Here is a 17,149-nt window from a genome sequence, read left to right on the forward strand (position 1 = left end):
AACAAATTTTTGGCGCCATTGTTGGGGACTTAGTTCTTGATTGTTTCTCTAAGTTAAGCTTTTAATTGATTTTTGTTCAAGTTTTTAATTTTTCTGTTTAGTTATTTTCTAGATTAGACTTTTACTTTTATCTTTACAGGTTTTGCTTATTTTTTCCTTTTGTAAATATTTTTATTTTTATTACAATTTGATTTTTCTATTAGTGTGTTCATAATTCTCTCAACATGACATTTGGAGATGAAATATCCGGAAGTAAGGTTATTGATGAAGATACTTGGTTGACGGAAGACTTTTATGGCCCGTCTTTTTGGGCTTGTCGTGACCTGAACGCTAGGATGTCTGAATTTGAATATGGGAATAAGGGTTGGTATTGGGACGGATATTCACGATTAAGAGAATATGTGGAACGACGTTATCTTCTAACAAAATTGGTGAATTATTGGTCCAAGGAGAGAGTTGATCTTGCACAAAAAATTGACAAGTTTGGCTTGGCTTTGCACAGCTTGGATGCAGATTTGAGTGCAAAGGTTGATGCGTGCAACTCCCAACAATTTAATGATGATTTGTGTGAAGCTGAAAAGAATCTTCTAGACCAAATTGAGGAGTTAAAACGAAAATACCAATCATTAGACCATATTTCCCGTGATGGTACCAATATTGAGAAGGGTGCTCTAGAGTCATGTGAGAGAGTAGATAACATAACTTTTGCAGACTCTAGTATATGTAAATATGAGAATGTAAATGGTAGTACAATTCATGAGTTAGGGCGCATTAGACACCATTCCAATCATTTTTCCAGAATATGTTTAGATAGTAAGATAATAATCGAGTCATCTGAGCCTATGAGGGAGTCAAAGGGTGAGGATGAGACTGCCTATATTCTTGAATTTGTTGTGCCAAAAAACAAAAATTACATTCTCCATCTAAAGGCAAAGAAGTGCAGAGTGAAAAATTTATTACTTGGCCCGGTTATTTTTGTAGCCCCACCACTAGAGCATAGCCGCATACTGGTTCAATGTGGAGGAAAAAGTGGTTCACATCGTGCCGCAACCTTAAATTAGGCGCTTGTTGGGAGGCAACTCAACTTTACTGCTTTCTTTTATTTTTGTTGATTTTGTTTTTATTATATTATTTTTTTAGTACTTTTTTTTTTTAGGATTATGAGCATAGGAAGTACCCGCAATGCCATTGGAATAGTGCAAAAACGAGATAGATGGTGAGAACTAAGTGTGAGGTACCCGCACAAAGTACTATCCTTTGAAAAAGTCTGAGCACCCCGTGAGTTGTTGTTGCTCCGGCCTTTGGCCTTTCAGGGAGTTTCTTGTCAACCCTTGTTATTGTTTTGCTTTATTTGTGCATTGAAGACACTGCACTCCTTTAAATATGGGGTGGAAGAATTTCTCTAGATAATTAGTAGTAGTATGTTAGTAAAAATGTTAACTTCTTATTTTGATTTTAGCTTCTTATTTTTTATTTTCATAGTTGTGTAGTATTTTAGTAGCTTAAATAAAGAAAAATCGAAAAAAATAAATTTAAAAAAATTGAACTTTTTCCGACGATGGATCTCCTAGACAGTTTTCTTGAGGGATTAAAGTCTAAACAAAAATTCAAAAATATGTCTTTTAGTTTTCTTTAGGTTGTAATAATCTATCGTGATTTTTCTTTGTGCCTCGGGTTTTTTTCATGGGATGTAGTTTGAACCGGGTAATAGTTTTTTCTTTTCTTTTATTTTTTTTAGAGTAGGTCTTAGGAAAAAATGGAGGAAAGATGAGATTCCTATGCGCCCTTGACTTGTTTGATAGTAGCATATTAGGTTTTGGTATGTGTAGTATCTTCCCTATGTTTGAAAATTGATCATGATGTCTTTATAAATTGGATAGCATGTTTTGTGACGCCTATGTCTCATTTTCTTGACTTGTGTTCACTTTGTGCTTAATGCTTAATATCTTGTGGCTCTGTGAATACTTGTATTAGTTTGAGAGTCGGAATGAGACCGTCCTTAGTGAGTCATGTGCCATGTGTGAAGTGAGATTTTTGTGTAGTCCATGTCTCTAGAACTTGCCCGGTATATGAGTCGAAGCGAAATTTTAGGCAATGCCCGGTTTAAAAAATAATTTTAGGTTGTCTTTGTTCTTTTTGAGCTTAATCCATATCACAAATAAAATCTCTCCCTAGTTAACCATTTTGAGCCTATAGACTTTTATTTGGCACCCACGTTACAAGCATATTCTCGTTTGTTCTTAATTGATATTGGTTTGATTCTTTTACCTCTTAAAGCACTTTAATTGTAAAATGAGCGCTAAAAGAAGTAAGAAGAAAATTTGGGTGGCTTTCGAGTGGAACCAATGAAAGGAAAAAATGTGCACTTGTTTTGTAAAAGAATACACCATTATCGAAAATTGTAAAGGAAAAAAATCTGGAAAAAAAAAAAGAAGAAAAAATATAGATGAATAAGTTGACATATTGTTCCTGCTAGTGGGTATGAATTAAAGTAGCGCCTAAAGAAAGAGGGAACGTTGTTAGGGATAATTTTAGTTGTGAAATTAAAATTTGGATTGAAGAATTTGTGCCTACAGTTGATTATGTGATGTGTTAAAGTTCTTAGGAGGAATAGCCATTATTCCTAAATATATCCTTCCCGTCTCTTAGCCCACATTATAATCATGAAAAAGTCCTAATTAATTTTAGACCGAGTGAGCTTATATTAGTAGAGATTTACATTAAGGGCAAACATATGGTACTAATTGCATGCATGTGACTTCTTTTGTGAGAGTGAGCGATATATATATATATATATATATATATATATATATATATATATATATATATATATATATATATATATATATATATATATATGAGTCCTTAAAATATATCTGAGAATTTGATTTGAATGTGTGGATTCAACTTACTCTTTTGTTCTTGTTGTGAAGGCACATAGTTTCATGAGGGATAAGTAACATTATTAGACTTCTCTACGACGTTGAGTGTTCAAGCCATGAGAGCATTGTGACATTAAGTCAGTTTTGGAGGTTAGGATTGTTATAAGCTAGTTGTCTTTGTAGTGAATATTTCTAAAGAATGGCATAAATAAAGAGAAGTATAAGAGATTGCATATGCTAAAGTTTAGTTGTTGCTATCAACCATGGACATAAGGATAGTGTGCTTTGAATAGTAGGAGCTTAATTTTGTTTCATCTATTATAGTTGTGGTTTGTTCGAGAACGAACAAAGGTTTAAGTGTGGGGTGGGTCCAAAATAATAAAAAAATATTATTTTTCTACTAAACTAATTAGTAGTAGTAGGCACCAACCACCCGGGTTAATTTCACTGATGGTCATTGAACTATCTTCCAATTTCACTAAAGTCATTCAACTATTTTTTGTCACTTAAAAGTAACAAAACTTTATCATTGTCACTTAAAAATCATTTTCCCTCAAACCTCTACCATAAATATGACATGGCATAAAATTTAATAAGAAAAATCCAAAAATAAATGTCACATAAGTTTAAATAGGTAATACCCACTTTAGATCCATGTCTCCCTTAATATGATTTGACCCAAAATCCTTTTCCAAAAAAAAAATAAATAAATAAAACTTCACATTAGTTTAAAATGATTATCCTATACTACAAAGTTTTTGTCTTTTCTATTTCATAATGCACATTCATAATTATTCTATACTAAAATAATCTATGCTAGAAAATTCTTATTTTGTTTGTATGCCCTATCTGGGTCATTTTATAACTCTACTGAAGCTAAAATGTTCTATATCCCAACATCTTCTGTCTGTAATTGCATGTCTATTGACAATTTTTATTATGCACTTTAATTGCATGTGTTGCTTACTAAGCATGTTATTTGTATGCTAGTGTTGCTTAATAAGAAACATTTTGAAATTAATGGAATGGTAGTTTGTGAAAATAGATTCTTATTAGCCTTATTATTCTTGTCTGCTTAAGTGACAATGATAAAGTTTAGTTATTTTTAAGTGACAAAAAATAGTTGAATGACTTTAGTGAAATTGAAAAATAGTTAAATGACCATCAGTGAAATTAACCTCCAACCACCCATATCCTTTATTATCTTCACCATAGCACCTGAACAGATAGACTAAATACTGAGATTCTTCTTTTGTACAGGTTGGGAGAGAGGAGGGTCAGACATTAATACAACAAAAGAAATGAGGAAAATAGGTGAAGTTCAAATATTGTGAGAATGCAATAAACACCCCTATCATCTATGTAATTGTATGGACTGAAGCTCGGGCAAAGAAAAATGAAAGGATCCTTAGTAAACAGGGAGGGTCATATTATCGGAAATCATCAAATGATAAACTGAAAAAGTAAATAATTTATCTGGTCCAAATGCCAATACTCATTTATAAGCTATAAAATGCTACACGAATTATCTGTGCATAAAATAACTTAAAAAACAAGCTAATTTCCTATTACAAGGAATAAAAGCAGTTGCCTAAAAGAAAAGAGAAAAGATAGAAAAGAAGACCAACTAGCCAAAAACAAAAGGAGGTTTTTATTTTGCAACAAGCAGTTGAAGTATCACATGAGGACATATTCATCAAGAGACGAGATTGTTCCTTTCATTTGAGAGATTCTGTAATATTTACCAAATAATTAGACAACTCACCACAGATTCTGTAACTTGTAGCATGATATTTGATCTAGTCACCTATGAGAAAGAACATAAATTTTCATAATTAAATTTAACCACAACTTTAAAGAAATATAAATATTCTTTGTTTGATGAAGAATTTGAAGAACAACAATTGGTTCGAACCGGTTCAACAGTTTCAAGAGGAAGAAAACTGAAGGGAAAGCACAGATCCAATTCACTGATAATTTTGCATTTTGCTTAATGTCAACTAATTACAAGAAAAATGATTGATTTCTTTTTTTTTTAAAAACATTGATAAGGAAGAAAAAGGATTGAATTAATGTAACACTGGTCTGAGAATGTAGACATTCCTGGTTTGATGAAAGAGTTAGAACAACAACAATTGGTTTCAAGTGAGAGAGCAAAATGCTGAAAGGAAAGCACAAATGCAATTCACTAATAACTTTTGCATTTTTCTTGATGTCAAATAATTGCAAGAAAAAGGATTAAACTAATATAAAAAAAATTCTGGAATTCTTCAGTAATATAGTAAACATGTAGTATCGGTTTGGGGAATGAATAGTTTGGAAAACAATAAAAGAGCGAAGGAGAATGGTGAGAGGAACAATTGAAAAAGAAGAAACAAAAAAAATTGACTCAGAAACAGAAAGAAAAACATAAACTTACGTAAGTTCTAAATGGTCCTCTAACTAAAGACAATTTTCGTGTATTAGTTTGGGGATTGAAAAGTTTGGAAAAACTAAAGGTGAATGGAGGAGAGAAGAAAACAAATTGACTCAGAAACTGAAAGTGAAATAGAGACTTACTTAAGTTCTGAATTCTTTACCCCATGTAAATTTCTGGAATATGGGAAATCTTGGACCACTGGGAGTTTGGGCCACTCCGATTGGTGCAACTTTCTTGTAATTGTGGGCATGCATAAATTTCCAGGCGCCGTAATTTGGTGAGGCGTTGCATATCATCTCCGGATGGCAGATGCTGTAGTTTTTTGCAGTCTGATAAATATAACGCTTCCAAAGAAACAAGGTTGACGAGCCGACCCGACAGAGCTTCTAACAATGGACAATTAATGATCTCCAGTCCCCGTAATTTGGGCATGACACCTGAGAAGTCGACATGTTGTAGCCGTTCGCAGCTGTGAAACGCTAAACTTTCAAGAGAAGTAAGGTTGTCAAGGTTCTGAGGAAGGGACTCGATTCCAAAATTAAATATTACCATCCTTGTTAGGGCAGAGAGTTGCATAAGCTGATAGGGCAGAGAAACCCAGTTCACACGTCCGTACACTGTCAATGTACGAAGGGACGATAGGCGCTGAATGCCGTTAAACATCAATTGGAATGCCTCGAAATCTGAGCAAGGACCAATTACCAATTTCCTTAACCTAGTGAGATGGTGAAGCCCCCCTGCGGATACACTATTCAATTTGGGACATTCTAATATATTAAAATATGAAAGTAAAGGCATTTCCCGCAAAGGCAAGGAAACTAAGTCGCCACAGTCGTTGACCCGCAAAAATTCCAGAGACCGACAATGCTCTAGCATTCCACTTGGTAAACTGGTCAATCTATCACAACTGTAAAATATAAGACTTTGGAGGGAAGTCAAATGATTCTCTCCACTGGGAACAGGAACGGAGCTGAAATTGGTGCACTCACCAATCTCTAAGCTCTTAAGAGAATGGAGATTGTACAAACTTTGTGGCAATTCACGAAACTTTTCGCAACTTGAGACAGATAGATGCTGAAGAGAAAAACTGTTGTTGTGTAACATCTCATCTGGAAGACAAGTGAGCTCTTTCACATCACCGACAGCAAGCTTTACGAGAGATGTCAAGTTGCTGCACAAGTTCAACAATGGCATTTCACTGTCAACTCCGTGAATGCTTAATTCACGTAGGATTTCAAATTGATTTGGAGTACTTTTTAACCGCTGACAGTTGCTAATGCTCAACTTCTCAAGCGCAGGAAACATTCTTACTCTAACTCCGTCTCTACCACCATCTCTTGTTGGCATCAATTCCACTCCCTTCCACTCAATGAGGCTATGCATATAATACAATACCAGTTCTTTGAGTAACGGGAACACTTGGATATTGGCGTTATTGCTGCTCGATCCATTATTGTTAACCTCAACACCATAAAATGTAGGCCCAATGCATTCCAGCTGATCGAACTCTGCCAGCTCGAGATGCCGAAGGAATTTAAGTTGGCCAAGCGATGGAATTTCTTTGCACTTTTTGCAATCACTTAATTTCAACTTGACCAAATTTGGTAGAAATTCTTCATTGAACCATGAAGGAAATCTACTTCCCAAATAGCTCCTCACTTCAAAGGTTTTCAAGTTAGGATGCGGTTGAAGACCATCCAAAACATACTCATCATTGTTTTCACATCCTTCTGGTTCACGATGAGACCATAAATATGCCAACTTGTAGATATTTGGTTTCTTCTGTAGGTATGCTCTTCCAGCTTCTTCTTTATTACGGACCAATTGCAGACCCTTGATCGTCAATTTATCTCTAAGGTTTTTCAAATGACCTAATTCTTCTATTCGACGACCTTTCTCTACACCCACGTTGAAATGCTGTAGCGTTTGAAGACAAGTCAATTTCCCCATGTTAAGTATCTGACAATGAGAGTCGTAATATATGTGTCGCAAACTTATCATGTGTTCCATCTCATCTGGAAACCCCTTGAGGCCATTGCAGTAATTGACTCTAAGTGTTTGCAAATTGTAGAGCTTGCAAATGGAGTTGGGTAAGGCGTCGATACTAGTCCTAGAGAGATCAAGATATCTCAAGTATATTAGCTTGCCGATTGAGGCTGACAACTCCTTGATGCCTGACTGGGACAAATTTAAAACTCTCAAGAACTGAAAGCTCAATAGCATATCTTCAGACATATCACTGCTTTTCCAGAACAACGTGCATAAACGTCCAGGCTCATTAATCTTCTCTATTTGATCTCTTGGTGAGTTCCATCCAAAGTATCGAACTTGAGAAAGATTATCTCCACCATCAAATAGTTTAGATTTTAAAATATCTTCAGCCAAATCATGCACAAGATCATGCATCTTACAGTGTGTTATATTGTTGTGCTCATCTAGCTTAACATCTTGCAGCAAGGAATTTTCCAACAAAAGTTCAAAAAACTTGTTACCAACGTCTTCCATCACAGTGGTCTTTTGACATGGATGAAGATATCCTTCTGCCATCCAGAATTGGATTAGTTGGTCCTTTTCAAACTCAAAATCTTTTGGAAACATTGCAAAGTAGGCAAAACACTTTTTCAGATGCGGAGATGGTAGATAAAAATAGCTGAGTTTTAGTATTTTCTTCAAGCTACTTTCCCCACTATCATCTTCACCTGCAACAAGGGGATTGCCCTCAAGAATTGCCTGCCATTCATGTTTTTCTTTGTTGCGTAAGAGGCCTCCCAACACACTTGCTGCCAATGGTAGACCTTTACACATTTCAACAATCCTGTTGCCCATGCTCACTAATTCCTCAGGAACCATCCCATCAACAAATGCTCTTTGTTTAAAAATGGACCAACAATGATCATTTGTTAAATTTTTCAACTTATGAGGATCTGCTGCTACTGAGGATGCCACCTGATCCCTACGAGTAGTCACAAGAATGCAGTTTCCTCTGAATGTATTTATTCCTCTCAGAGTGTCCTCAAACTCATGCCACAATGTAGGGTCGACATGCCACAAATCATCCAGGACAAGCAAATACTTCTTCCCTCCCAATTCATCTTGTAGCTTCTTGACTATTATATCCCTGCTTCGGACCTCAAGTTTCCTTTCTGTCAATGATTCGAGCATCAATTCAAGAAAGCTCTTAGTTTCTAACATTTCAGGTAGACACAACCAAACTCTCTTTTCAAAATGTTGCTTGATCTGTTCATCATTGAAAATTATCTTAGCGACAGTTGTTTTCCCTGAGCCTCCCATACCGACTATGGGAATGGTGCACAGAACAACATCCTCACTCATGTTCAACATCTTCTCCTTTATTTCAGCAACATCCTTGTCTCTACCAACAACTTCAGAAGCAACTACCACAGAATCTGTTTCTCGAACTGGTAATATTTGCCGGGAAGGACCTCTTGGGGTTTGGAGACCGAGGTCTTTGGCTAACTTATTGATAGCACTCAACTCTTCATTGACGTTGTTGATTTTTCGAGACATTTTAAACTTTAAAACTGTATTAGAAACGAAGTTACGGACATGTTTCATCGGTTTGTTCGGGATCTTCATAACTTCTGCTTTGAGAGATTCATATCTGAATTCGTCAAACACATTTTCAGCATCTTCAGCAACTTTCTCAAGCATCTTGAGCCATTCTTCCACAGACTGATCCTCAACTTGTCTTCTTTCAGCATCATGAATGAAAGCTTGTATCATCGTTACAGTTTTTTTCAGCATTTTGAGATCTTTCTTGCAGTTCCTTAAACTTTTGACTTCCTCAATAGTGAGAGAAAGCAGCTTCTCAAGAAAAACTTGAACAGTAGCACCAATTACAGGATCCGTCATTGTTGCTTTGGTCTTTCACAAAGTTTTCTTCCTCTACACCAAATTCTTCACAAAGTTATTCTGAAGTCTGCTTTGCTAGTTGCTTGTAAACCACTCAAATAAAGATACTCCAATATAATTCATAGACAATAATTCAAACAGTATTTTTATAAAGGGAAAAGGGGCAAATATAACTATTTAGTATATTGTTTATAGGTACCATCCCTTCTACTATCGGGACATATCTATCCTTACCGTTAACCAAACTTTTTAAAAATACTCTTCACCTAACGGAAAGCCACCAAATTAATAAAATAATTATTTAAAAAAACTTATTAACCATAACCCGTTAAACCCATCATTTAAAAATTCAAAACCTAAATTTCTGCGACGTCTCAGTACATTTTATTTATTTAGAGAGAGACCCAGAATGATGGTGAAGTAGAATTAATAAGAACTTATATTTTTGGTTATTAGTTGTTCATGTAATACGTATATATATTATGTAATATGTACATGTGCTGTGTACTTTTTTGTACCATGGAGTATCATCAAATATTAAATACTTTTTAAACTTGTGATCTTAAAAATTTAAGGGGTAAAAGTTTTGTGGGGCCATGATATTTGTGTGGTTATAAAAGTTTCTCATTAAGGATAAAATGAGTAAAATAAACAGTTTAAAGTTGAGTTATTTTCAAATTTAGAAATATATTATTTATTTTGGAATAGACTAAAAAGAAAAGCACTTCATCTAATTTGAAACTAGGGAATATATAACAACTCTAGTTTTCTTTGTCATTTTATGTTCAAAATTTTGTTCAATTTTTCGAATGTATAAATTTTATTTTTAATGGCTATTAGTAAAAGGAAAGAAAAACAAAAGTTTACTGATACTACTTAATAGTTGTTTGAAAAATCATACTCACTCCGTTCATTTTTACTTGTCCACTATATTAAAATTATATTTTCACTTTTACTTGTCCATTATACTAAATCAAGATAAAGATAATTTTTTTCCTGTTTTACCCTTATCATTAACTACTCATCCCCAAATTATTTTTCAAGACTTTTGGAAATGCTATCATTACTATAAATAAAATTGTAAAATTCATACTTCATTTATTTATTTTTAAAGGAAGTATAAAGGCAAAAGTGGACAACTTAAAGTGAACGGATGGAGTAACACTTTACTCATCCGTTCCCGAATAAAAAATTTATAACCAAAACCACCTACTCAAAACATAAAAAAAGACAAAAGGAAAAGGATGAAATGCAAATCGAGAAAAAGAAAAAGAAAGATGAATTGGGAAACAAACCTGACCAAAACTAAAAGAAAAAGTTATAGACGAGTTGTTAGACCTTTACTCAAAGTTTTGTTCTTTTACGCTTTACTATTTCATATTACTGTTGTCTTTTAGAATACTTGATTGCTTCATTCAACAATTATTACTTTTAAAGAATATGTGATACTGTTATAAATATATTATATTATGGATGTTCATTTAGTAATCCGTTGTAAATAAGCTTCCTGAAGAAGCTTATTCATATGAGACTCCGCCGTAAATATGTTTATCTATTTAATACTCTATTGGAAATAAGCCTCTTGAAGAAGCTTATCCTTTCGGTACTCCGTTATGGATAAATATTACCCATGGTAGAAGATTATCTATATCTGGTACAGTAGCAGCTTACACAGCAGCTTAGAGTAGCAGCTTACACAGCAGCTTACAAGCAGCTTACACAGTAGCTTGCAGTAGCAACTTACACAGCAGCTGAAATTCATCTTGATGCGATGGGTCTGGCACACACCATCATGGACAAAAATCAAGCATCAAACCAAGACCGTGCCAAAGCAATGATATTCCTACAACATCACCTTGATGAAGGCCTGAAAATGGAATATCTCACTATTAAAGATCCAGTCATACTGTGGAATAATTTGAAAGATAGATATGACCACCTGAAGATGGTCGTTTTTTCACAAGCACGTTATGATTGGACTCATCTAAGGCCACAAGATTTTAAATCTATCAGTGAGTATAATTCTGCTATGTTCAGAATTATTTCTCAATTGAAACTATGTGGTGAAAATATTACTGATCATGATATGTTGGAGAAAACTTTCACCACTTTTCATGCCTCGAATATGCTCCTGCAGCAGCAATATCGAGAGATGGGATTCAAAAAGTATTCTGAACTTATCTCACATCTTCTTGTAGCCGAGCAATATAATGGGCTATTAATGAAAAACCATGAAAACCGACCTACTGGTTCTTGTCCATTCCCTGAAGTGAATGAAACGAAATTTCACCAAGCTAAGCGTGGAAGAGGACGTGGCCCCAGTCATGGTCATGGCCGTGATCGGGGTAGAAACTCTAATCATGGTAATAATAATGCACCAAAGAACCCTCCTCACCACCAACAGTGGAAAAGGAAGGAACAAAAGCATAAAGCGGTGCAAGCAGCAAATCCAGAAAATGCATGCTATAGATGTGGAGAAAAAGGGCATTGGTCACGTACCTGTCGTACGCCAAAGCACCTGGTTGAGCTTTATCAAGCCTCCCTGAAGAAGACAGAGAAAAATACTGAAGCAAATTTTATTTCTGAAGATAATTTAGACTTCATGCATTTGGATGTAGCTGATTACTTTGCATTCCCGGAAGGAGAAACAAGTCATGTGATCGGTGATTAATCTGTAGAGATGTAAATATTTTAATTTTTGTTGTTTGTAGTAGATGGTATGGTTATGTAATTGTTGCACATAAATAAAAGTTATGCTTTGATAATGATGTTTACTATCATATTTATTTTGTTTATGTCATTTTGAAGAATATGGATAATCCTCAAATTATGTTTGGATCAAAGACCAATCATGAAGATATTTGTGTAATTGATAGTGGAACAACTCATGCCATATTCAAAGATCAGAAATATTTTTCTTATTTGCATAAGAAAAATCAAATGTTTCTACAATTTCTGGTAATATAAGTTTGATTGAAGGCCCCGGAAGAGCTACTGTATTTCTGTCTAAGGGAACAAAACTTATAATAGACAATGCATTATTCTCCTCCAAGTCCCGAAGAAACTTATTGAGTTTTATAGATATCCGCCGAAATGGGTATCATGTTGAGACAATAAATAAAATGAACATGGAATATCTTTGTATTACAAAGAATATTTTTGGCCAGAAATGCATTGTAGAAAAGTTACCAACTTTATCTTATAGCTTATACTATTCAAAGATTAGTACAGTTGAAGCACACTCTATCATAACCAGAAGTTTACTAATTCAAATATTTTTGTGCTTTGGCATGGCCGTTTGGGCCATCCTGGATCAATAATGATGAGACGAATTATTGAAAATTCGATTGGGCATCCATTAAAGAACTTGAAGATTCTTACAAATAATGAATTTTCTTGTGATTCTTGTTATCAAGGCAAAATGATCACTAGACCATCACCAATGAAGGTTGGCATTGAATCCCCTGCCTTTTTAGAACGTATACATGGAGATATATGTGGACCTATTCACCCACCAAGTGGGTTGTTTAGATATTTTATGGTCCTAATAGATGCATCTTCAAGATGGTCTCATGTGTGCTTACTATCATCTCGCAACCTAGCATTTGCAAAGTTATTAGCCCAAATAATTCGATTAAGGGCACAATTCCCAGATTATCCTATAAAGGCTATTTGCCTTGATAATGCTGGAGAATTCTCATCTCAAGCTTTTGATGATTATTGTCTATCAGTTGGGATAAATTTTGAATATCCTGTAGCTTATGTTCATACTCAAAATGGCCTTGCAGAGTCATTGATTAAACGCCTGCAATTGATAGCAAGACCAATACATATGAAAATAAAATTACCCACTACTGTTTGGGGCCATGCTATCTTGCATGCAGCATCATTTATCCGTCTCAGACCGACACATTATAATAAATATTCTCCGTCACAATTAGTTTTTGGTCATGAATCAAATATTGCCCATCTACGAATTTTTGGACGTGTTGTATATGTGCCAGTAGAACCACCACATCGCAGTAAGATGGGCCCGCAGAGAAGGTTAGGAATATATGTTGGGTTTGAATCACCCTCTATTATTCGCTATCTTGAATCATTGACGGGAGATTTATTTACTGCCCGATTTGCAGATTGTCGGTTTGATGAAACAAATTTCCCACAATTAGGGGGAGAAAAAAAGGAAATCAAAAGAGAAATTGTGTGAAATATTTCATCATTATCTCATTTTGATCCACGTACCCCTATATGTAATCAGGAGGTCCAGAAGATCATCCATTTACAAAATATAGCAAATCAAATGTCAGACGCGTTTATTGATTTAAAAAGATAACCAAGTCACATACCCTGCAGAGAATGTGCCTATACGAATTGATGTCCCAGCAGGACTATCTACTAGCATAAGAACTAGTGAACTTAAAGCACGCCTGAAGCGTGGTAGGCCTTTGGGTTCTAAGGATCGAAATCCTCGAAAAAGAAAATCGACAAATGATCAAAACGATACTACAAAAGGATCTCTTGAAGAGACCCAAGATCTGATTAGTTCTGAGATTCCTGAAGAAATCACTGAACCCGAGACTCAAGTGAGCGAGGAACTTTTAATAAGTTCTACTGGTGATGGAATTAATTTAAATCGATCTGAAATAGTGGTGGATAATATTTCTGCTTATAGTGTTGCACTTAACATTATGCAAATAGTGAGGATTTTGAACCCCTATCTGTCGAAGAATGTCGGCAAAGATCTAATTGGCCAAAATGGCAAGAGTCAATTCAATCGGAATTAAAGTCACTTTCTAAAAGAGAGGTCTTTGGACCAGTAGTCCAAACATCTGCTGGTATAAAGCCAGTTGGTCATAAATGGGTTTTTGTGCGAAAAAGGAATGATAAAAATGAAGTTGAAAGATACAAGGCTCGCCTTGTTGCACAAGGATTCTCACAACGACATGGAGTCGATTATGAAGAAACATATTCACCTGTTATGGATGCCATAACATTTCGATATCTCATCAGTTTAGCCTTACGTGAAAGGCTTGAAATACATCTAATGGATTTGGTTACAGTTTATCTGTACGTGTCACTTGATAATGAAATTTACATGAAAATCCCTAAAGGATTTAAAATGCCTGAAGCATATTCAAAATCTTGGGAAATGTACTCAATCAGATTACAAAGATCTTTGTACGGTTTAAAACAATCTGGGCACATGTGGTATAATCGCCTCAGTGAATATTTGCTGAAAGAGAGTTACATAAATGTTGTTATTTGTTCATGTATTTTTATAAAGAAAATGGCATCCGAATTTGTTATACGTGTTGTTTATGTGGATGACATAAATCTTGTTGGAACTCCAGAAGAGCTCCAAAAGGCAATTGAATATCTTAAGAAAGAATTTGAGATGAAAGATCTTGGAAAGACAAAACTTTATCTTGGTCTGCAAATTGAACATTTAGCAGACGGGATCTTTATCCATCAATCTGCCTATACAGAAATGGTCTTAAAACGCTTTTACATGGACAAAGCGCACCCATTGAGTACAGCAATGGTTGTTCGATCACTTGAAGTGAATAAAGATTTGTTCCGACATTCAGAAGAGGATGATGAACTCCTTGGTCCCAAAGTACCCTATCTCAGTGCAATTGGTGCACTAATGTATCTTGCTAATGCTACAAGGCCTGACATAGCATTTTCTATTAATTTACTATCAAGATATAGTTCTTCTCCTACACGGAGACATTGTAACGGGATTAAGCATACATTGCGATATTTAAAGGGAACTCTTGATATGGTTTTGTTTTATGCTAAGAAAGATAGTGCAGATCTTGTTGGTTATGCAGATGCAGGTTATTTATCTGATCCCCATAAAGCTAGATCTCAAATCGGGTAAATGTTTACATGTGGAGGTACTATCATATCATGGCGCTCCACAAAGCAATCTATTCTTGTTACTTCTTCAAATCATGCTGAAATAATAGCTATTCATGAAGCAAGTAGGAAATGCGTATGGTTGAGATCAATGATTCATTTTATTCGAGAAAAATGTGATTTGGAATGTGAGAAAAACTCACAAATTTATACGAAGACAATGCTGCATGCATAGTTCAATTGAGGAGAGGATTTATAAAAGGAGATAGAACGAAACACATTTCACCAAAATTATTTTACACACACGATCTTCAGAAAAATGGTGGCATTGATGTACAACAAATCCGTTCTAGTGACAATCTGACAGATTTATTCATAAAATCTTTACCAACTTCAACTTTTGAGAAGATGGTATACAAGATTGGAATGCGGAGACTAAAATATTTGAAACAAGGTTTTCATCAGAGGGGAGTAAAATATGCGATGTACTCTTTTTTCCTTACTAAGGTTTTTTTTTCACATGGTTTTCCTTATAAGGTTTTTAATGAGGCAGCTAGCAATGCGTATTACTAAATATGTGTACTCTTTTTCCTTCATTAGGATTTTTTTCCACAGGATATTTTTCTAGTAATATTTTAATGAGGCACATTATCTTTTAATGAATATCCAAGGGGGTGTTATAAATATATTATATTATGGATATTCATTGAGTACTCCGTTGTAAATAAGCTTCCTGAAGAAGTTTATCCATATAAGACTCCACCGTAAATATGTTTATCTATTTAGTAGTCTATTGGAAATAAGCCTCCTGAAGAAGCTTATACTTTCGGTACTCCGTTATGGATAAATATTACCCATAGTAGAAGATTATCTATATCTGGTACAGTAGCAGCTTACACAACAGCTTAGAGTAGCAGCTTACAAGCAGATTACACAACAGCTTACAAGCAGCTTACACAACAGCTTGCAGTAGCAGCTTACACAACAACTTCCTTTCTTCTATAAATAGAGGAATTTTCAGTTCATTATGTACAGAAGTTTGAAGTTTGAACAATATATTAGTTTCTCTCTATACTTGTCTTTACTTTGCAGTCTTTATTTTATAACAGATACAATTTACAAAGGAAAAGTTGCAGAAATTGTGAATTTGCTCGTTAAATAGGATGTTGTAGTCACGGGTTATGTTTCGGCTGTGTCACGGGTCAACTTGGGCTAGTGGCTTAATGGTGGGTCAACTTTGGCATTGCCCATCTTAGCTCATCAATAAAATAATTCTTGCCCAACCCATTAAATTTTGGACGGGTCGGACGGGTCGAATGAGTTTGTGCTCAAATTGCCACCCCCAACGACAATAAACGTTTACAAGAAAATTTCGAAATTCTCCAATTTCATTTTAAATAGGTAACCACCAAGAAAAAAGCTTAAAACTTTTATCTTATAGTCTTATACCTCATGCGTCACATATTGATTTTTACCTGAAAAATACTCCCTATGTCCCTTTATGTGGTGGAGCTTGAATTTCAAAATTCAATTTCTTAATTTTGACGGTGAATTGAGACATAAAATCTTTAAATTTTTTAAAACAAAATATATACATTTGAAAACTAGCTAAACGTATGATAAGTCACAATAATTAACAACTCAAAATATCTAAAAGACATAAAAAAAAATTACAGTCAAATATAAACTTGTTTGACTCTCGAAATTCAAACTCCGCCACATAAATTGGGACGGAGGGAGTAATATATTGAGGCATTAATGGGAAGAACTTCACATTTTCATTCAATGTGTATATCTTAGATTTTGGTTTTGGACAATACTATATAACTATTTACATCTATATTCATTACCTAGTCGCTAGTGAATTAAGGAAGATACAATGCACAATTTGGAGAAATATGGAGCGTAAATAGTAATTTGCCAATATTACAATCCTATATTTTAAGGGGTTGTTTGTTTGAAGGGATAAGATAATAATCCCCAGATAAAATGTGAGATTATGCTATACTATATTTTGTTGGGATTTTAAGCTTGTGTAGCTTAAAGAGGGTGAATGAGAAATGGAGGAAAAATAAAATATTTGAGTTTTCTATGGGAAAGGGACATTGTCCCA

General features: G+C 34.7%; 1 protein-coding gene across 1 annotated transcript; it reads right to left on the minus strand.

Annotated features, from left to right (window-relative positions):
* Positions 1–5,457: 5,457 nt before the first annotated feature.
* On the minus strand, positions 5,458–9,317 carry LOC104102140 (putative disease resistance protein RGA4). Its single transcript, XM_033657652.2, has one exon. It carries the CDS (start codon positions 9,172–9,174, stop codon positions 5,458–5,460), a length of 3,717 nt encoding a protein of 1,238 aa, XP_033513543.1. The 5' UTR covers positions 9,175–9,317.
* Between the last annotated feature and the right edge of the window lie 7,832 nt (positions 9,318–17,149).

This window comes from Nicotiana tomentosiformis, chromosome 2 (assembly GCF_000390325.3).
Source record: "Nicotiana tomentosiformis chromosome 2, ASM39032v3, whole genome shotgun sequence".
NCBI lineage: Eukaryota > Viridiplantae > Streptophyta > Magnoliopsida > Solanales > Solanaceae > Nicotiana > Nicotiana tomentosiformis.